Source organism: Rhinoraja longicauda, chromosome 39 (assembly GCF_053455715.1).
Source record: "Rhinoraja longicauda isolate Sanriku21f chromosome 39, sRhiLon1.1, whole genome shotgun sequence".
Classification (NCBI taxonomy): domain Eukaryota; kingdom Metazoa; phylum Chordata; class Chondrichthyes; order Rajiformes; family Arhynchobatidae; genus Rhinoraja; species Rhinoraja longicauda.
The window spans coordinates 1303595-1322089 of NC_135991.1; the positions used below are offsets into that span (position 1 = coordinate 1303595).

Consider the following 18495-nt stretch of genomic DNA (forward strand, 5'->3'; position numbering starts at 1 on the left):
GCCCCGTCCCCAGTCAGTTTACCCCGTCCCCATTCAGTCTCTACACCGTCCCCAGTCAGTCTCTGCCCCGTCCCCAGTCAGTCAACCCTGTCCCCAGTCAGTCTACCCCGTCCCCAGTCAGTCTCTACCCCGTCCCCAGTCAGTCTGCCCCGTCCCCAGTCAGTCTACCCCGTCCCCAGTCAGTCTGCCCCGTCCACAGTCAGTCTACCCCGTCCCCAGTCAGTCTGCCCCGTCCACAGTCAGTCTACCCCGTCCCCAGTCAGTCTGCCCCGTCCCCAGTCAGTCTACCCCGTCCCCAGTCAGTCTCTACACCGTCCCCAGTCAGTCTCTGCCCCGTCCCCAGTCAGTCTACCCCGTCCCCAGTCAGTCTCAGCCCCGTCCACAGTCCGTCTCTACCCCGTCCACAGTCCGTCTCTGCCCCGTCCCCAGTCAGTCTCTGCCCCGTCCCCAGTCAGTCTCTGCCCCGTCCCCAGTCAGTCTCTACCCCGTCCTCAGTCAGTCTCTACCCCGTCCCGTCAGTCTCTACCCCGTCCCCAGTCAGTCTCTGCCCCGTCCCCAGTCAGTCTACCCCGTCCCCAGTCAGTCTGCCCCGTCACCAGTCAGTCTACCCCGTCCCCAGTCAGTCTCTACACCGTCCCCAGTCAGTCTACGCCGTCCCCAGTCAGTCTCTGCCCCGTCCCCAGTCAGTCTACCCCGTCCCCAGTCAGTCTGCCCCGTCCACAGTCCGTCTCTACCCCGTCCACAGTCCGTCTACCCCGTCCCCAGTCAGTCTGCCCCGTCCCCAGTCAGTCTCTACCCTGTCCCTAGTCAGTCTACCCCGTCCCCAGTCAGTCTCTGCCCCGTCCACAGTCCGTCTCTACCCCGTCCACAGTCCGTCTCTGCCCCGTCCCCAGTCAGTCTACCCCGTCCCCAGTCAGTCTCTACACCGTCCCCAGTCAGTCTCTGCCCCGTCCCCAGTCAGTCTACCCCGTCCCCAGTCAGTCTCTGCCCCGTCCACAGTCCGTCTCTACCCCGTCCACAGTCCGTCTCTGCCCCGTCCCCAGTCAGTCTCTGCCCCGTCCCCAGTCAGTCTCTGCCCCGTCCCCAGTCAGTCTCTGCCCCGTCCCCAGTCAGTCTCTACCCCGTCCCGTCAGTCTCTACCCCGTCCCCAGTCAGTCTCTGCCCCGTCCCCAGTCAGTCTACCCCGTCCCCAGTCAGTCTCTGCCCCGTCCCCAGTCAGTCTCTGCCCCGTCCCCAGTCAGTCTCTACCCCGTCCTCAGTCAGTCTCTACCCCGTCCCGTCAGTCTCTACCCCGTCCCCAGTCAGTCTCTGCCCCGTCCCCAGTCAGTCTACCCCGTCCCCAGTCAGTCTCTACACCGTCCCCAGTCAGTCTCTGCCCCGTCCCCAGTCAGTCTACCCCGTCCCCAGTCAGTCTACCCCGTCCCCAGTCAGTCTACCCCGTCCCCAGTCAGTCTGCCCCGTCCCCAGTCAGTCTACCCCGTCCCCAGTCAGTCTCTACCCCGTCCCCAGTCAGTCTCTACCCGTCCCCAGTCAGTCTGCCCCGTCCCCAGTCAGTCTACCCCGTCCCCAGTCAGTCTATGCCCCATCCCCAGTCAGTCTCTGCCCCGTCCCCAGTCAGTCTACCCCGTCCCCAGTCAGTCTACCCCGTCCCCAGTCAGTCTGCCCCGTCCCCAGTCAGTTTACCCCGTCCCCATTCAGTCTCTACACCGTCCCCAGTCAGTCTCTGCCCCGTCCCCAGTCAGTCAACCCTGTCCCCAGTCAGTCTACCCCGTCCCCAGTCAGTCTCTACCCCGTCCCCAGTCAGTCTGCCCCGTCCCCAGTCAGTCTACCCCGTCCCCAGTCAGTCTGCCCCGTCCACAGTCAGTCTACCCCGCCCCCAGTCAGTCTGCCCCGTCCACAGTCAGTCTACCCCGTCCCCAGTCAGTCTGCCCCGTCCCCAGTCAGTCTACCCCGTCCCCAGTCAGTCTCTACACCGTCCCCAGTCAGTCTCTGCCCCGTCCCCAGTCAGTCTACCCCGTCCCCAGTCAGTCTCTGCCCCGTCCACAGTCCGTCTCTACCCCGTCCACAGTCCGTCTCTGCCCCGTCCCCAGTCAGTCTCTGCCCCGTCCCCAGTCAGTCTCTGCCCCGTCCCCAGTCAGTCTCTACCCCGTCCTCAGTCAGTCTCTACCCCGTCCCGTCAGTCTCTACCCCGTCCCCAGTCAGTCTCTGCCCCGTCCCCAGTCAGTCTACCCCGTCCCCAGTCAGTCTGCCCCGTCACCAGTCAGTCTACCCCGTCCCCAGTCAGTCTCTACACCGTCCCCAGTCAGTCTACCCCGTCCCCAGTCAGTCTCTGCCCCGTCCCCAGTCAGTCTACCCCGTCCCCAGTCAGTCTGCCCCGTCCACAGTCCGTCTCTACCCCGTCCACAGTCCGTCTGCCCCGTCACCAGTCAGTCTACCCCGTCCCCAGTCAGTCTCTACACCGTCCCCAGTCAGTCTACCCCGTCCCCAGTCAGTCTCTGCCCCGTCCCCAGTCAGTCTACCCCGTCCCCAGTCAGTCTGCCCCGTCCACAGTCCGTCTCTACCCCGTCCACAGTCCGTCTACCCCGTCCCCAGTCAGTCTGCCCCGTCCCCAGTCAGTCTCTACCCTGTCCCCAGTCAGTCTACCCCGTCCCCAGTCAGTCTCTGCCCCGTCCACAGTCCGTCTCTACCCCGTCCACAGTCCGTCTCTGCCCCGTCCCCAGTCAGTCTCTGCCCCGTCCCCAGTCAGTCTCTGCCCCGTCCCCAGTCAGTCTCTACCCCGTCCCGTCAGTCTCTACCCCGTCCCCAGTCAGTCTCTGCCCCGTCCCCAGTCAGTCTACCCCGTCCCCAGTCAGTCTCTGCCCCGTCCCCAGTCAGTCTCTGCCCCGTCCCCAGTCAGTCTCTACCCCGTCCTCAGTCAGTCTCTACCCCGTCCCGTCAGTCTCTACCCCGTCCCCAGTCAGTCTCTGCCCCGTCCCCAGTCAGTCTACCCCGTCCCCAGTCAGTCTCTACACCGTCCCCAGTCAGTCTCTGCCCCGTCCCCAGTCAGTCTACCCCGTCCCCAGTCAGTCTACCCCGTCCCCAGTCAGTCTACCCCGTCCCCAGTCAGTCTGCCCCGTCCCCAGTCAGTCTACCCCGTCCCCAGTCAGTCTCTACCCCGTCCCCAGTCAGTCTCTACCCGTCCCCAGTCAGTCTGCCCCGTCCCCAGTCAGTCTACCCCGTCCCCAGTCAGTCTATGCCCCATCCCCAGTCAGTCTCTGCCCCGTCCCCAGTCAGTCTACCCCGTCCCCAGTCAGTCTACCCCGTCCCCAGTCAGTCTGCCCCGTCCCCAGTCAGTTTACCCCGTCCCCATTCAGTCTCTACACCGTCCCCAGTCAGTCTCTGCCCCGTCCCCAGTCAGTCAACCCTGTCCCCAGTCAGTCTACCCCGTCCCCAGTCAGTCTCTACCCCGTCCCCAGTCAGTCTGCCCCGTCCCCAGTCAGTCTACCCCGTCCCCAGTCAGTCTGCCCCGTCCACAGTCAGTCTACCCCGTCCCCAGTCAGTCTGCCCCGTCCACAGTCAGTCTACCCCGTCCCCAGTCAGTCTGCCCCGTCCCCAGTCAGTCTACCCCGTCCCCAGTCAGTCTCTACACCGTCCCCAGTCAGTCTCTGCCCCGTCCCCAGTCAGTCTACCCCGTCCCCAGTCAGTCTCTGCCCCGTCCACAGTCCGTCTCTACCCCGTCCACAGTCCGTCTCTGCCCCGTCCCCAGTCAGTCTCTGCCCCGTCCCCAGTCAGTCTCTGCCCCGTCCCCAGTCAGTCTCTACCCCGTCCTCAGTCAGTCTCTACCCCGTCCCGTCAGTCTCTACCCTGTCCCCAGTCAGTCTCTGCCCCGTCCCCAGTCAGTCTACCCCGTCCCCAGTCAGTCTGCCCCGTCACCAGTCAGTCTACCCCGTCCCCAGTCAGTCTCTACACCGTCCCCAGTCAGTCTACCCCGTCCCCAGTCAGTCTCTGCCCCGTCCCCAGTCAGTCTACCCCGTCCCCAGTCAGTCTGCCCCGTCCACAGTCCGTCTCTACCCCTTCCACAGTCCGTCTACCCCGTCCCCAGTCAGTCTGCCCCGTCCCCAGTCAGTCTCTACCCTGTCCCCAGTCAGTCTACCCCGTCCCCAGTCAGTCTCTGCCCCGTCCACAGTCCGTCTCTACCCCGTCCACAGTCCGTCTTTGCCCCGTCCCCAGTCAGTCTCTGCCCCGTCCCCAGTCAGTCTCTGCCCCGTCCCCAGTCAGTCTCTACCCCGTCCCGTCAGTCTCTACCCCGTCCCCAGTCAGTCTCTGCCCCGTCCCCAGTCAGTCTACCCCGTCCCCAGTCAGTCTCTGCCCCGTCCCCAGTCAGTCTCTGCCCCGTCCCCAGTCAGTCTCTACCCCGTCCTCAGTCAGTCTCTACCCCGTCCCGTCAGTCTCTACCCCGTCCCCAGTCAGTCTCTGCCCCGTCCCCAGTCAGTCTACCCCGTCCCCAGTCAGTCTGCCCCGTCGCCAGTCAGTCTACCCCGTCCCCAGTCAGTCTCTACACCGTCCCCAGTCAGTCTCTGCCCCGTCCCCAGTCAGTCTACCCCGTCCCCAGTCAGTCTACCCCGTCCCCAGTCAGTCTCTGCCCCGTCCCCAGTCAGTCTACCCCGTCCCCCGTCAGTCTGCCCCGTCCACAGTCCGTCTCTACCCCGTCCACAGTCCGTCTACCCCGTCCCCAGTCAGTCTGCCCCGTCCCCAGTCAGTCTCTACCCTGTCCCCAGTCAGTCTACCCCGTCCCCAGTCAGTCTCTGCCCCGTCCACAGTCCGTCTCTACCCCGTCCACAGTCCGTCTCTGCCCCGTCCCCAGTCAGTCTCTGCCCCGTCCCCAGTCAGTCTCTGCCCCGTCCCCAGTCAGTCTCTACTCCGTCCCCAGTCAGTCTCTACCCCGTCCCGTCAGTCTCTACCCCGTCCCCAGTCAGTCTCTGCCCCGTCCCCAGTCAGTCTACCCCGTCCCCAGTCAGTCTGCCCCGTCACCAGTCAGTCTACCCCGTCCCCAGTCAGTCTCTACACCGTCCCCAGTCAGTCTCTGCCCCGTCCCGTCAGTCTACCCCGTCCCCAGTCAGTCTACCCCGTCCCCAGTCAGTCTGCCCCGTCCCCAGTCAGTCTACCCCGTCCCCAATCAGTCTCTACACCGTCCCCAGTCAGTCTCTGCCCCGTCCCCAGTCAGTCTACCCCGTCCCCAGTCAGTCTACCCCGTCCCCAGTCAGTCTACCCCGTCCCCAGTCAGTCTGCCCCGTCCCCAGTCAGTCTACCCCGTCCCCAGTCAGTCTCTACCCCGTCCCCAGTCAGTCTCTACCCGTCCCCAGTCAGTCTGCCCCGTCCCCAGTCAGTCTACCCCGTCCCCAGTCAGTCTATGCCCCGTCCCCAGTCAGTCTCTGCCCCGTCCCCAGTCAGTCTACCCCGTCCCCAGTCAGCCGACCCCGTCCCCAGTCAGTCTGCCCCGTCCCCAGTCAGTCTACCCCGTCCCCATTCAGTCTCTACACCGTCCCCAGTCAGTCTCTGCCCCGTCCCCAGTCAGTCAACCCTGTCCCCAGTCAGTCTACCCCGTCCCCAGTCAGTCTCTACCCCGTCCCCAGTCAGTCTGCCCCGTCCCCAGTCAGTCTACCCCGTCCCCAGTCAGTCTGCCCCGTCCACATTCAGTCTACCCCGTCCCCAGTCAGTCTGCCCCGTCCACAGTCAGTCTACCCCGTCCCCAGTCAGTCTGCCCCGTCCCCAGTCAGTCTACCCCGTCCCCAGTCAGTCTCTACACCGTCCCCAGTCAGTCTCTGCCCCGTCCCCAGTCAGTCTACCCCGTCCCCAGTCAGTCTCTGCCCCGTCCACAGTCCGTCTCTACCCCGTCCACAGTCCGTCTCTGCCCCGTCCCCAGTCAGTCTCTGCCCCGTCCCCAGTCAGTCTCTGCCCCGTCCCCAGTCAGTCTCTACCCCGTCCTCAGTCAGTCTCTACCCCGTCCCGTCAGTCTCTACCCCGTCCCCAGTCAGTCTCTGCCCCGTCCCCAGTCAGTCTACCCCGTCCCCAGTCAGTCTGCCCCGTCACCAGTCAGTCTACCCCGTCCCCAGTCAGTATCTACACCGTCCCCAGTCAGTCTCTGCCCCGTCCCCAGTCAGTCTACCCCGTCCCCAGTCAGTCTACCCCGTCCCCAGTCAGTCTGCCCCGTCCCCAGTCAGTCTACCCCGTCCCCAGTCAGTCTCTACACCGTCCCCAGTCAGTCTCTGCCCCGTCCCCAGTCAGTCTACCCCGTCCCCAGTCAGTCTACCCCGTTCCCAGTCAGTCTGCCCCGTCCCCAGTCAGTCTACCCCGTCCCCAGTCAGTCTCTACCCCGTCCCCAGTCAGTCTCTATCCGTCCCCAGTCAGTCTGCCCCGTCCCCAGTCAGTCTACCCCGTCCCCAGTCAGTCTATGCCCCGTCCCCAGTCAGTCTCTGCCCCGTCCCCAGTCAGTCTACCCCGTCCCCAGTCAGTCTACCCCGTCCCCAGTCAGTCTGCCCCGTCCCCAGTCAGTCTACCCCGTCCCCATTCAGTCTCTACACCGTCCCCAGTCAGTCTCTGCCCCGTCCCCAGTCAGTCTACCCTGTCCCCAGTCAGTCTACCCCGTCCCCAGTCAGTCTCTACCCCGTCCCCAGTCAGTCTGCCCCGTCCCCAGTCAGTCTACCCCGTCCCCAGTCAGTCTCTACCCCGTCCCCAGTCAGTCTCTACCCGTCCCCAGTCAGTCTGCCCCGTCCCCAGTCAGTCTACCCCGTCCCCAGTCAGTCTATGCCCCGTCCCCAGTCAGTCTCTGCCCCGTCCCCAGTCAGTCTACCCCGTCCCCAGTCAGTCTACCCCGTCCCCAGTCAGTCTGCCCCGTCCCCAGTCAGTCTACCCCGTCCCCATTCAGTCTCTACACCGTCCCCAGTCAGTCTATGCCCCGTCCCCATTCAGTCTACCCTGTCCCCAGTCAGTCTACCCCGTCCCCAGTCAGTCTCTACCCCGTCCCCAGTCAGTCTGCCCCGTCCCCAGTCAGTGTACCCCGTCCCCAGTCAGTCTGCCCCGTCCACAGTCAGTCTACCCCGTCCCCAGTCAGTCTGCCCCGTCCACAGTCAGTCTACCCCGTCCCCAGTCAGTCTGCCCCGTCCCCAGTCAGTCTACCCCGTCCCCAGTCAGTCTCTACACCGTCCCCAGTCAGTCTCTGTCCCGTCCCCAGTCAGTCTACCCTGTCCCCAGTCAGTCTACCCCGTCCCCAGTCAGTCTGCCCCGTCCCCAGTCATTCTGCCCCGTCCACAGTCAGTCTACCCCGTCCCCAGTCAGTCTCTGCCCCGTTCACAGTCCGTCTCTACCCCGTCCACAGTCCGTCTCTGCCCCGTCCACAGTCCGTCTCTGCCCCGTCCCTGGGCAGTAACCCCTCCTCCCCATACCCGGACAGTCACTCCCATGTCAACTTCCCCCCCGACTCCAGTCAAACTCCCCCCACCGACCCCAGTCAACCTCCCCCCCACCGACCCCATTCAAACTCCCCCCCCCGACCCCAGTCAATCTCCCCCAGTCCCGAGTCAGTGTCCCCATCCCTTTTACGGTTTGGTATGGGTGTGTGTGTGTGTGGGGATGGGGATTATGGAGATTCCCCTGGGTAGTGAGTTCCCCTATTGTGTGGGCAAGGGGATTTCCATCGGGTGTGAGGAAGGCATTTTCAGTGATTGGGGGAGGGGACGTTACTTCCATTCCTGTGGTTGGGGCAGGGGGAGGCAGGAACTTAACAACGTTTATGAGAGAGGTGATTTGGAAGGAATGTGTTCGCCTGGTGTTCGGGGATGGAGTTTGTGCTGAGAACAGGGATTTCCCTGGCGTTTGGTGACGCGTTCTGCTGGTTTTCGGGGATGGAGTTTGTGGTGTTAAGGGGAGGGTATCTCCTGGTGTTTGGTGACAGATTGTTCTGGTGTTTGGGGATGGAGTTGGTTAAGGGGAGGGAATATCTGGTGTTTGTAGACGGGTTCTGCAGTGATGGGATCTGTGCTCTCCAGCTCTGGGCCATGATCCCACACAGTGCGGTCTCACCCTCTCCATCCACTGCTCTGTTCCACAGTTACGTGAGGTGCTGAGGAAGCAGCTGCCCTGTGAACAAGTCAAGCCCAAGGGCACACAGACTGGAAAACGCCAGAAGAGGGGAAGGAACTGAGCCGGAAGGTTCTGGATTACGATCATCCAACACATCACAGGATGATGGGCGGGGAGGTGGTGGGTGTGTGGGATGGGGTAGGGTGGACGTGTGGGGTGGGGTGGTCAGTTGGGGAAGGGTGGGGTGGGGAGGCGTGTGATTGAGAGTGTGGTGGAGCGGGCAGGTGGAGAGGGGTGGGATACATTTGTAGGGTGGGGTGGGTGTGTGTGTTGGGGTAAGGTGGGATGGGCGTATGGGGTGATGTGTGGTGAATGGGCTGGGCGTGTGGGTGATGTGTGTGGATCGGGGTGGTGGGTGTGTAGGGTGGGCTGATGGGCTGTGTTGGGTTGTGGTGGTTTGGCAGGAATCCAAGCTGATGGTGTCAGAGATATCTGTATTAACTGCCATCTGAATATTCCATCATAATTTCTGTGTTTTATTGATAAAGTTCCTATTTCATTCTGAAAATTACACAGTTGATTATTTCTCAGTGACATGACAGATTTAAACATGATTACATTCAATGACCTATTCCTGTAATGTCTCAATATTTCTGATGCATCTGACAGTACACACTGTTCAAGAATAATATATTTCAATGTTTCCGTTAGCTGTAATGCAACTTTAATTTACTAATATTATTAAAAGTAATACAATAAAGACACAAAGTAAATCCTGTGTAAATCTTTGCTGATCAAGGAGATCACTGGAAATAAACTGCAGATGACATAAAACCTGGTGGTGCTGCTGCCACTGAGGAGGGTTGTCTTGAGTACAAGGTGATGGTGATTAGTTGGTAAGATTGTCAGAGCGATGGCGATGGAACATAATCCTGTTCATTCTCGTGTGTGTCCTGCCTTTTGGTTCTCCCTCACTGGGAGCTGATTCACTGGGGGAGGATTAATAACAGTGGAACATCCTTTGGCCCTGAAATACCTGAGAAGCACTCACACACCCACCACAATCCTATGGGAAGTTGAATGTAAGGGGAGAGGATGCAATCATGGTAAGTCCCTTAACAACATTGATGTGCAGAGGAATCGTGGAGTTCAAGTTCATAGCTCGATGAGTGTGACAGAAAAAGTAGATGGGGTGGTAAAGATCGCGTATGATATGCTTGCCTTTATTGCCAGGGGCATTGAGTGGAAGGGTAAGATGCTGCTGTATAGGACTTTGGTTAAGCCTAATTTGGAGTATTGTATGCAGTGGAAGTCTCCCCGTTACGGGGAGGATGTGGGGACTTTGACAAGGGTGCAGAGGAATTTTACTAAAATGCTGCCTGGATTAAAGTGTTTCACTGCTAGGAGAGGTTGGATAAACTTAGATTGTTTGTTTCTGGAATGCCTGAGGTTGCAGGAAGTATATATAGTTATGAGAGGCATCGGTAGGTTAGACATTGAGAACCTTTTCCCAAGATGGAAGATTCTAAGACTGGAGAGTGTAGGTATAAGGTGAGAGGGGGAAAGTACAAAGGAGATGTTTGAGACAAGTTTTTTTACACAGAGAGTGACGGGGCCTGGAACGCATTGACAGGGGAGGTGGTGCAAGTAAATACGATAGTGGAGTTCAAGAAGCTTTTAGATCGGCACATATGGAAATTGTACCCCATGTGTGTAGGATAGAGTTAGTGTGCCGGGTCGCTGGTCGGCGTGGACCCGGTGGGCCAAAGTATCTCTAAACTAAACTACAACACTCCCTAGTTCCTACCATTCATTCGGAAAATCCTATCCTGGTTTGACTTGACCCAAATTGCATCACCTTGTATTTGCCTGGATTCGATTTGTCATTCCTCGGCTAAACTTACCCAGTTGATCAAGATCCCGCTACAATTCATGGCAATCTTTTGGCTGTCCACAATGTAACCTATTTTATTGTAATCTGCAAACTTACTGACTATGTCTAACACATTGCCAGCCAACGTGGACCCAATACGGACCCCTGAAATATAATAGTCATGGGCCACCAGTCCGAAAACCATTCTTCCACCATCACCCTCCGCTACCTTATATTAAGTCCATTAATTATCTCAATAGTATCCATTCCCTCCAACCCATACCATCAAACCTTGCAGAATAATCTTCCACACAGCATCTTATTGAATGCCTTGCTGAAGCCCACATAGATAATGTACATTACCCAACCATTATTGTCCTATTTACAGCTTCAGAAACTAAATCAAGTTTGTGGAACATGATCTCCTGTGCACTAAAGCTGTGTTTGCTGTCACTACTCAATCCCTGTCTTTTCAAATGCATGTATTTTCTTAACCCTAAGAATCTCCTCAGTAACTTGCCTACCACAGATTAGTTAGCTTTCTCGTTCATAGTTCCCAGGTTTTTCCTTTGTCCCCCGACTTAAATAAAGGACAACATCAGCCATCCACCATCTTGCGGTACCTCACTCTGGCTAACAACGATGCCTGTCTCTCAGACGGCTTTCTTCTCCGGCTTCCCTCTGTGCTTTGAATAAACCAGATCAGCCTCATGAGATCAATCTACCTTCATACATGACAACCAGCATCTCTAATGCAATGCGGACTAACGCCAAAACATCACTGTTAACCTTTGCGAATTCCCTGGTCTTCATATCTTTCTCCATGGTAAAGCAGCCAAAATATTCAACGAGGCCCTCTCATAGGAGATCTACGGCTCTTCACATAAATGTCTGCGTAGCACTTTGAGGTGCCCTATACTCTCTCCTTTTTCACCATTAAATAATCTGTACCTCTTGCCGTCCAGGGTTTCCCAGTACTGCCAGCCTAGCCATTCACTCTAAAAGGAACATGGAGGTCTTAAACTCTCACAGTTGCACTCAGAAAGATCGTGCAATTGCCAGACATTCCTTTGTCACAAACATTCAACAGAAGTACAGCAACGTAGTGCAGGAATGGGCGCTCCAGCACACAACACCCACGCCATACATAATACCGAACAAACTAATCTCGTCTGCCTACACGTGATCCATATCACTTCATTCTCCCATTCATGTACCGATCTAAAAACCTCTTAAACATCAAGTCAAGTCAAGTTTATTTGTCACATACACATAAATGTGCAGTGAAATGAAAGATAACCCACAGTCCAACAATAAGAGCAATACAAATAAGCAATAACACACACAATCAAACAAAAAGAAACATCCATCACAGTGAGTCTCCTCCAGTCACCTCCTCATTGTGATGGAAGGACAGAATGTCTTTCTCTCTTCTCCTGCCGTCTTCTCCCGCGGTCAGGCTGTTGTAGTTGCCACGTTCCAGGCCGCGCTCGACAGTGAAAGGTCCGCAGCGGGCCGACCCAAGCACTGCGATCCGGGGCGGGCAAAGACGCTGCGGCTGTCGGAGCTCCCGATGTCGGCCCCCACCCACGGCAGGGGCTGCGAGCTTCCGACATCCCCGCGGCCGGAGCTTCCGCAGGCAAGTCCCAGGTGGAGGCCGCCAGCTCCAGGTGCAGAGCCGATGGTAGGCCGTAGCGTGAACGTAGACACGGCCCAGAAACAAAAGGTCGCGTCTCCGTTGGGAAGAGACAATTTTACATAGTACACAACCCCAAAAAACGACATCACATTTACACTACAATCAAGACAAAAAAACAACATAAAAACACAAAGACAGACGTACTGCAGGTAAGCCGCAGCTGCTAGAGCATCTGTCTCCAACACCAACCCTGGCAACACATGCCAGGCACCTACCACTATCTGTGTAACAACTCACTCCAATAAGAGTTTGCAGGCTACTGCCAAAACCATTGAAGTTCGCCTTGCCTCAATTCTAACTTTAACGTGAGGACCAGTTCTGCCCGTTTCCATAACGATGTAAAAACTAATATAACGATGGTCACTGGTCCTAAAGCGCTCCCCAAATGACATCTCAGTCACTTCCTCTGTCCCATTTTCCAAGAGTGAGTCAAACTTTGATCTATCCCAATGGGGGGTCCTTATATGTCAACTGGGGGACATTTGCTGAACACAGAGAAAGGGCTTCCATCTAAACCCTTAGCACTTTGGCTCTGCTAGGCCGAGGAGAATGTTGGTGATGGAAATTGAGTGGGTCTGTAGTTGAGGAAGAAGCAGAGGGCTTTAAGACCTTCCTGGTGGGGGATAGAGGTGTAGTGACTGAACATCCATATTAGAGATGAGGGAGTGGAGGCCTGAAAAACGGAAGTCATAGAAGAGACGAAAGGTGTGCGTCTTGGACATAATCCCGGGAGGGATTAGACCAGGGGGGATAGGATGGAGTTGAGGTGTGTGGAAATTAATTCAGTGGGGCAGAAGCAAGCAGTAACAATAGGTCAGCCAGGGCAATTTTGTTTAGCACGCAGATCGCCTAAGTGATAAAATCAGAAATGGTCCGTGAGATTAGGACATGGTGCTCATCTGCAGGATCGTGGTCCACAGATAAATAGGAGGAGGTGCCTGAGAGCTGTGAATACAGAGAATCAGGCAAAAGACAGGGTTTCAATAGTTAAGGCCATCTTTGAGGGCATGAGAGAATGTCTCGCTCATGTTGAATGGAACATGTTATTTGAGTGAAAAGGAAGATCAGCCAAGAGGGATGTTTATAAAAGTGTTGACAAAAACTCATGATATGCACGTCTCTGTTCGAGTGACGGGCAAGGCAGTCAAATGTAAGGAAGCTTGGCTGACAAGAGAAATTGAGGCATTAGTCAAAAATAAGAAGAAAGCATGGGATGGGTACAAGCAGCTAGGATCAAGTGTATCCCTGGAGGAGTTTTGGGAACTAAGGAGCAATGTAAAAAAGGAAACCAGTTGGACAAAAAGGGGCCAGGTGGTAGCTCTGGCAGAGAGCATCAAGGACAATCCCAAGAGATATGATAAATACATAAGTGGGAAATGGGTAACTAGAGAAAGAGTGGGACCCCTCAGGAATCAAAGCGGCCAACTCTGGAGCCACAGGAGATGGGGAAGTTCATCAATGAGTATTTCTCCTCTGTATTTACCAAGGAGAAAGACAGGAGGACGGAGAAACTTGGGGCAGTCAATGAAAATGGCTTGAGAGCAGTCAGTGTTAAGGCCGAAGAGGTGCTGAAGGTACGATCATGTATGAAGGGAGACAAATCTCGTGGGCCTGATTAGATATATCCGAGGGCATTGTGGGAAACCAATGAGGAAGTTGCGGGGGCACTGGTTGAGATTTACGAGTCGTCTTTTTCCAAGAGAGGTGCCGGAAGACTGGAGGGTGGAAAGTGTTGTGCCTCTGTTCAAGAAGGGGATGCAGGGGAAATGCTGGGAACTATAGAACAGTGAGATGAACATCTACAGTTGGAAACATATTTTTGACTATTCTGAGGAATATGATAAACAGGCATTTAGATGGGCAAGGGCTGATTAGGGATAATCAGCACGGTTTTGTACATGTGAAGCTGTGTCTCACAAATCTGATTTAGTTTTATGAGAAAGTGACCAAACAAGTCGATGAGGGCAGGGCTATAGATGTTGTACATATGGACTTCAGCAAAGCATTGGACAAGGTTCCGCATGGTTGGCAGCTCTGGAAGGTTAGACCACATGGTATCCAAGGAGAGATAGCTCAATGGATAGAAAATTAGCTTCATGGAAGGAAGCAGAGGTCTCTTCCTCACGGCGCGGGGTGCGGCTCGGCCGCGGGGCCTTCCATCGCCCGGCGCGGCTCGGCCGCTGGACTTAACAGTGCCCGGTGCGGCTCGGCCGCGGGGCCTTCCTTCGCCCGGTGCGGCTCGGCCGCGGGGCCTAACATCGTCCGGCGCGGCTCGGCCGCGGGACTTTTCATCGCTGGTGCGGCTCGGCCGCGGGGCCTAACATCGCCCGGTGCGGCCGGGAGACGTCTCATCGCCCGGTGCGACTCGGCCGCGGGGCCTTCCATCGCCCGGTGCGGCTCGGCCGCGGGGCCTTCCATCGCCTGGTGCGGCTCGGCCGCGGGGCCTTCCATCGCCCGGTTCGGCCGCGAGACGTCTCATCGCCCGGTGCGACTCGGCCAAGGGGACTTCCATCCCCTTGCGGGGACTGTGCGGGTCGGTCGGGGACGAGCTGGCTGTTCGTGGGCGTGGGGAAGAGAGTGGAAGTTGTGTTGCCTCCATCACAGTGAGGGGGTGTTTGGAGTCACTGTGATGGACGTTTGTGTTGGGGTCATGTGTCTTGTGTTTTTTTTGTGTGCGACTGCTATGTAGTTTCGTTCGGTACCTTGGTACCGAATGACAAATAAAGCTCTGTTGAACTGTTGATATCTCGTCTCTTCTTACTGTGGTGAAGGACACAAAGCTTGGGAAGTTGGGCAGTTAATGCAGCTGACAGTTCGTATTACAGTCGAGGAGATCCTGGATATCCTAAAGCTTCCAACATAAATATATCTCTTGGGCCTGATAGATACATCCGAAGATACTGCAGGGAGATAGAAAATATAATTTACAGGGAACTCAGCTGAGGTATCAGAATCGTTATTATACACGTATGTGTTGCCGCATGAAGAGTCACTTATATCGTGTTTCTGTTCAAGACGGGGTGAAAAGAAAAGCTTGGGGACTGTATATCAATGAGCCTAAGATCTGTAGTAGGCAAAGTACTGGAGGGGATTTTGAAAGCTAAAATATTCAGGCATTTAGATAGACAAGACATAATACGTGATAATCAGCATGCTTATTTAGGTAGGACATCCTATTTCGCGAATATTTCTAAGTTGATTGAAATCCGTTGGTGAAGCCGTATTTGGAGTACTGCGTTCAGTTGTTTCAGCCTGCTATAGGAAGGATATCCTTAAGATGGAAAGAGGACAGAGAAGATTTACGAAAATGTTGGCAGGACTCGAGGGCCTAACGTCTCGTGAAAGCTGGGGCAGGCTTAGACGTTTATTCCCCAGCACCGCAGAATGCTGTGGCTTGTGCTTACAGAGATGTATAAAAAACACGAGGGGGACATCGAGGGAGAATGCAGAGTCTATTAGCTAAGGTAGGGAAATCAATAACCACAGTACATACTTATAAGTTAAATGGAGAAGAATTTAATCTGAACCATAACAGTATTTTCAATCAAGAGGTGGTGGGTACGTGGATCGAGGTGGCAGAGAAGGATATTCAGGTGGTTACTATAACATAATTTAAAAAGACAGACGGGTAAATGGATAGGAAAGTTTGAGAGGGTTGTGGACGACGAGGACGTAAAGCAGCTCTCATCTCAGGTTGCATCGCAGCACCCCACTAAGTCATGTACCATTTCTTTCTGGGATTGAACCACCCCAAGCCCGTCGTTATAACATCTGTGGACGACTGCATCAGAAAGCTGCTCAGCCTAACCACCTTCTGCATGACATCCTTTATGAGAAGGAGGCCTCATGCCGGTTGCGCTCACGGAAGCCTCTGCGCCCATACATGGAGAGCCTGGATGCAGTGAGCAATGCAGCACTAGCTGTCCCAGAAGGACTCCAGCCATACTTTGAGACCTGGTCACAACACCCTCCAGGCAACAACCTCCGCAGGAAGGCCTGGGTTCAACTGGACAGGCTACGAACTGGTGCTGGTCGTTTCGCAGCCAACATGAAAAGATGGGGCATTGCAGACACCGCCCTCTGTCCTTGTGGTCACGTACAGACCAACAAACATGTCCGAATGGAATGTGCTGTGACAGGACCTCCCTGCCCACTATCCCAACTTGATAATCCCCAATTAGAGACTTAATTTATCACCAATTGCCACTTTTGATTGTTGTAGTTGACATATGAAAGAGACAGTCATAATTTATTACCACCTAAATTTTCTCTTCCGTCTGTGAACAATCCAGTAGATGACAATGAAAACACGCTTCAAATGCCGGAGACACCAGTTTTCGTGTGTTTGGCTTAGATATAATTGGTTTAAACTAATTGCTGCCCTTATTTGTCTTGGATAGCGAACAATCGTTATTCGCAAAGAGCAAATAATCAGATCCGTCCAGTCGACCTATTTAATCCGTTTGACACTAATTTACTTTTATTCTCCTGCATTCCCACCAACTGACTTGGTTTCTAGAATATTACCGCCAATGATAAGCCACGTCACAGCAATGATTTTAAACCATTTATCCCATGGCTTCTTTTCAACCGCGCGCTTCACTCAAATCTAAATCACAGTCACATAATGTGTTCACAGCCCCGACCCCTATATAAACATAGAAAATAGGTGCAGGAGGAGGCCATTCGGCCCTTTGAGCCAGCACCGCCATTCATTGTGATTATAACTGATCATCCACAATCAGTAACCTGTGCCCAACTTCTCCCCTTATCCCTTGATTCCACTAGCCCCCCAGAGCTCTTATCTAACCCTTTCTTAAATTCATCCAGTCATTTGGCCTCTACTGCCCTCCATGGCGGAGAATTCCACAAATTCACACCTCTTTGGGTAAAAACATTCCTTCTCACCTCAGTTTTAAATGGCCTCCCCTTTATTCTAATACTGTGGCACCTGGTTCTGGACTCCCCCAACACCGGGAACATTTTTCCTGCATCTAGCTTGCCCAGTCCTTTTATAATTTTATATGTCTCCATAAGATCCCCTCTCATCCTTGTAAACTCCAGTGAATACAAGCCTAGTCTTTTCAATCTTTCCTCATATGACAGTCCCGCCATCCCAGGTCCCGACATTGATCAAGGATCTGCAGACAACATTCGTTTCAACGTGTCCTCATTCGTATTAGCTCCTCTAGGTGCTATCACTCAGAGACACATCTTAAACAGTCAAATCAACCGAAAAACACCCAAGTCTTTCAAATGTCGGAGGAACTCTGAGGACACTGGTGGAATCCATTAGGTCTCAGGGAGAGCGTTCAAACGCAATACTATCAGCACTACGTTTCCGGAATGAAACAGGGGCTCCACAGTGATTTGCCAGCAGCTGCACAAGTTCCAATGTGAAGTTTCTTTTCCAGTTACTTGGCGGTTTCAGTGAGTTTATTCTTTGCAGGTGAATAGTTGAGCTATGTATGATTGGCACGTATCCTGAAGTGTTCCATATAAACGAGAATTAAACAAGGTGATTGATCAAGTTCCCTGTAGTTTGCCGTTCGCTTTTGAAGATTTAAGCAAAAGGTTGTTGAGGACAGAGCTGAGGACGGCGTATATATGGATTTGAGCAAGGGGTTTGAGAAGGTACGTGTGGCAGGCTGCTCCGAAAGGCTACATGGCTTGGGAACACAGGACATCTAGCCCAATGGATAGAAAATTGGTTTCATGGAAGGAAGCAGAAGGTGACGTTAGAACGTTGTTTTTCGGACTGGAGGCCGATGATTAGTGGAGTGCCCCAGGATTCGGTGCTGGGCCCATTGCTGTTTGTTATCTATCGCAGAATGATGGCAAGTCTTAGATCTCCCCCCACCTTCCCCTAGATGTTCCTTCCTTCCCCCAGCTCCTTTCCCATCCCTCCAAGCATCATTCAGACCATCCTCGCACCTAAATCCTCATCTCCTCCCCCTTAAGCTCTACCTCACTCACAATCTGCACTCCTCTTGCACCCCTCATAGCCTCCTCCCTTCCACTCGGATAGCTTCCCACCTCTCAGCCCCTCTTCCTCCCAATTCAAATGCTCCTCGTTTCCCCAAAGAACATCTCAACTCAGTCTCTCCTCCCATCAATCCCTCACAACTTAGATCCCCCTCCCCTCGGTCCCTCACAATTCCAACCTTTCTCACAACTCAGTCCATCCTCACAGCTCAGTCCATCCTCACAGCTCAGTCCATCCTCACAGTTCAAACTCTTCTCACAGCTCAGTCCATCCTCACAACTCAGTCCATCCTCACAGCTCAGTCCATCCTCACAGCTCAGTCCATCCTCACAGCTCAGTCCATCCTCACAGTTCAAACACTTCTCACAGCTCAGTCCACCCTCACTGCTCAGTCCATCCTCACAGCTCAGTCCAACTTCACAGATCAATCCATCCTCACAACTCAGTCCCTCCTCACCACTCAGTCCCTCCTCAACACTCAGTTCCTCCTCACAACTCGGACCCTTCTCTTGGCGGTCCTCTCAGTCCCTCAAAACTCAGAACCGTCTCTCACTCAGATCCTCATTTCCTTCCCCTTGGGCCATCCTCACTCAACATCTACACTACAGGTCTTCTATCTACCGCTCATAGTCCCCTTCCTTTCTCTCAGACTCTTCCCTTCTACATTCTTCTCCATTTACTCTGTTCACTTTCCTTCAGAACATAACTCAAACCCTCCTCCCTCCCACATAGACCCTCTTCTCCTCAGACACTCACAATCCAGACTCTCCTTTCCTCAATCCCTCACAACTTAGAACCTCTTCCAGCAGGCCCTCACAATTCAGACCCTCCTCACAACTCAGACCCTCCTCACAGCTCATTCCCTCCTCACAACTCGGA

The 18495-nt window shown here is 54.9% G+C and overlaps 1 protein-coding gene across 1 annotated transcript in view; it reads left to right on the forward strand.

Moving 5' to 3' along the window:
• LOC144611082 (uncharacterized) overlaps window positions 1–8219 on the forward strand; it is a 43524-nt gene extending 35305 nt beyond the window's left edge. Inside the window, exon 16 of the mRNA XM_078430163.1 lies at window positions 8087–8219. Coding sequence (XP_078286289.1) covers window positions 8087–8179 — 93 coding nt within the window. The 3' untranslated portion in view covers window positions 8180–8219. The remainder of the gene's footprint in view (window positions 1–8086) is intronic.
• The last annotated feature ends 10276 nt before the right edge of the window (window positions 8220–18495 follow it).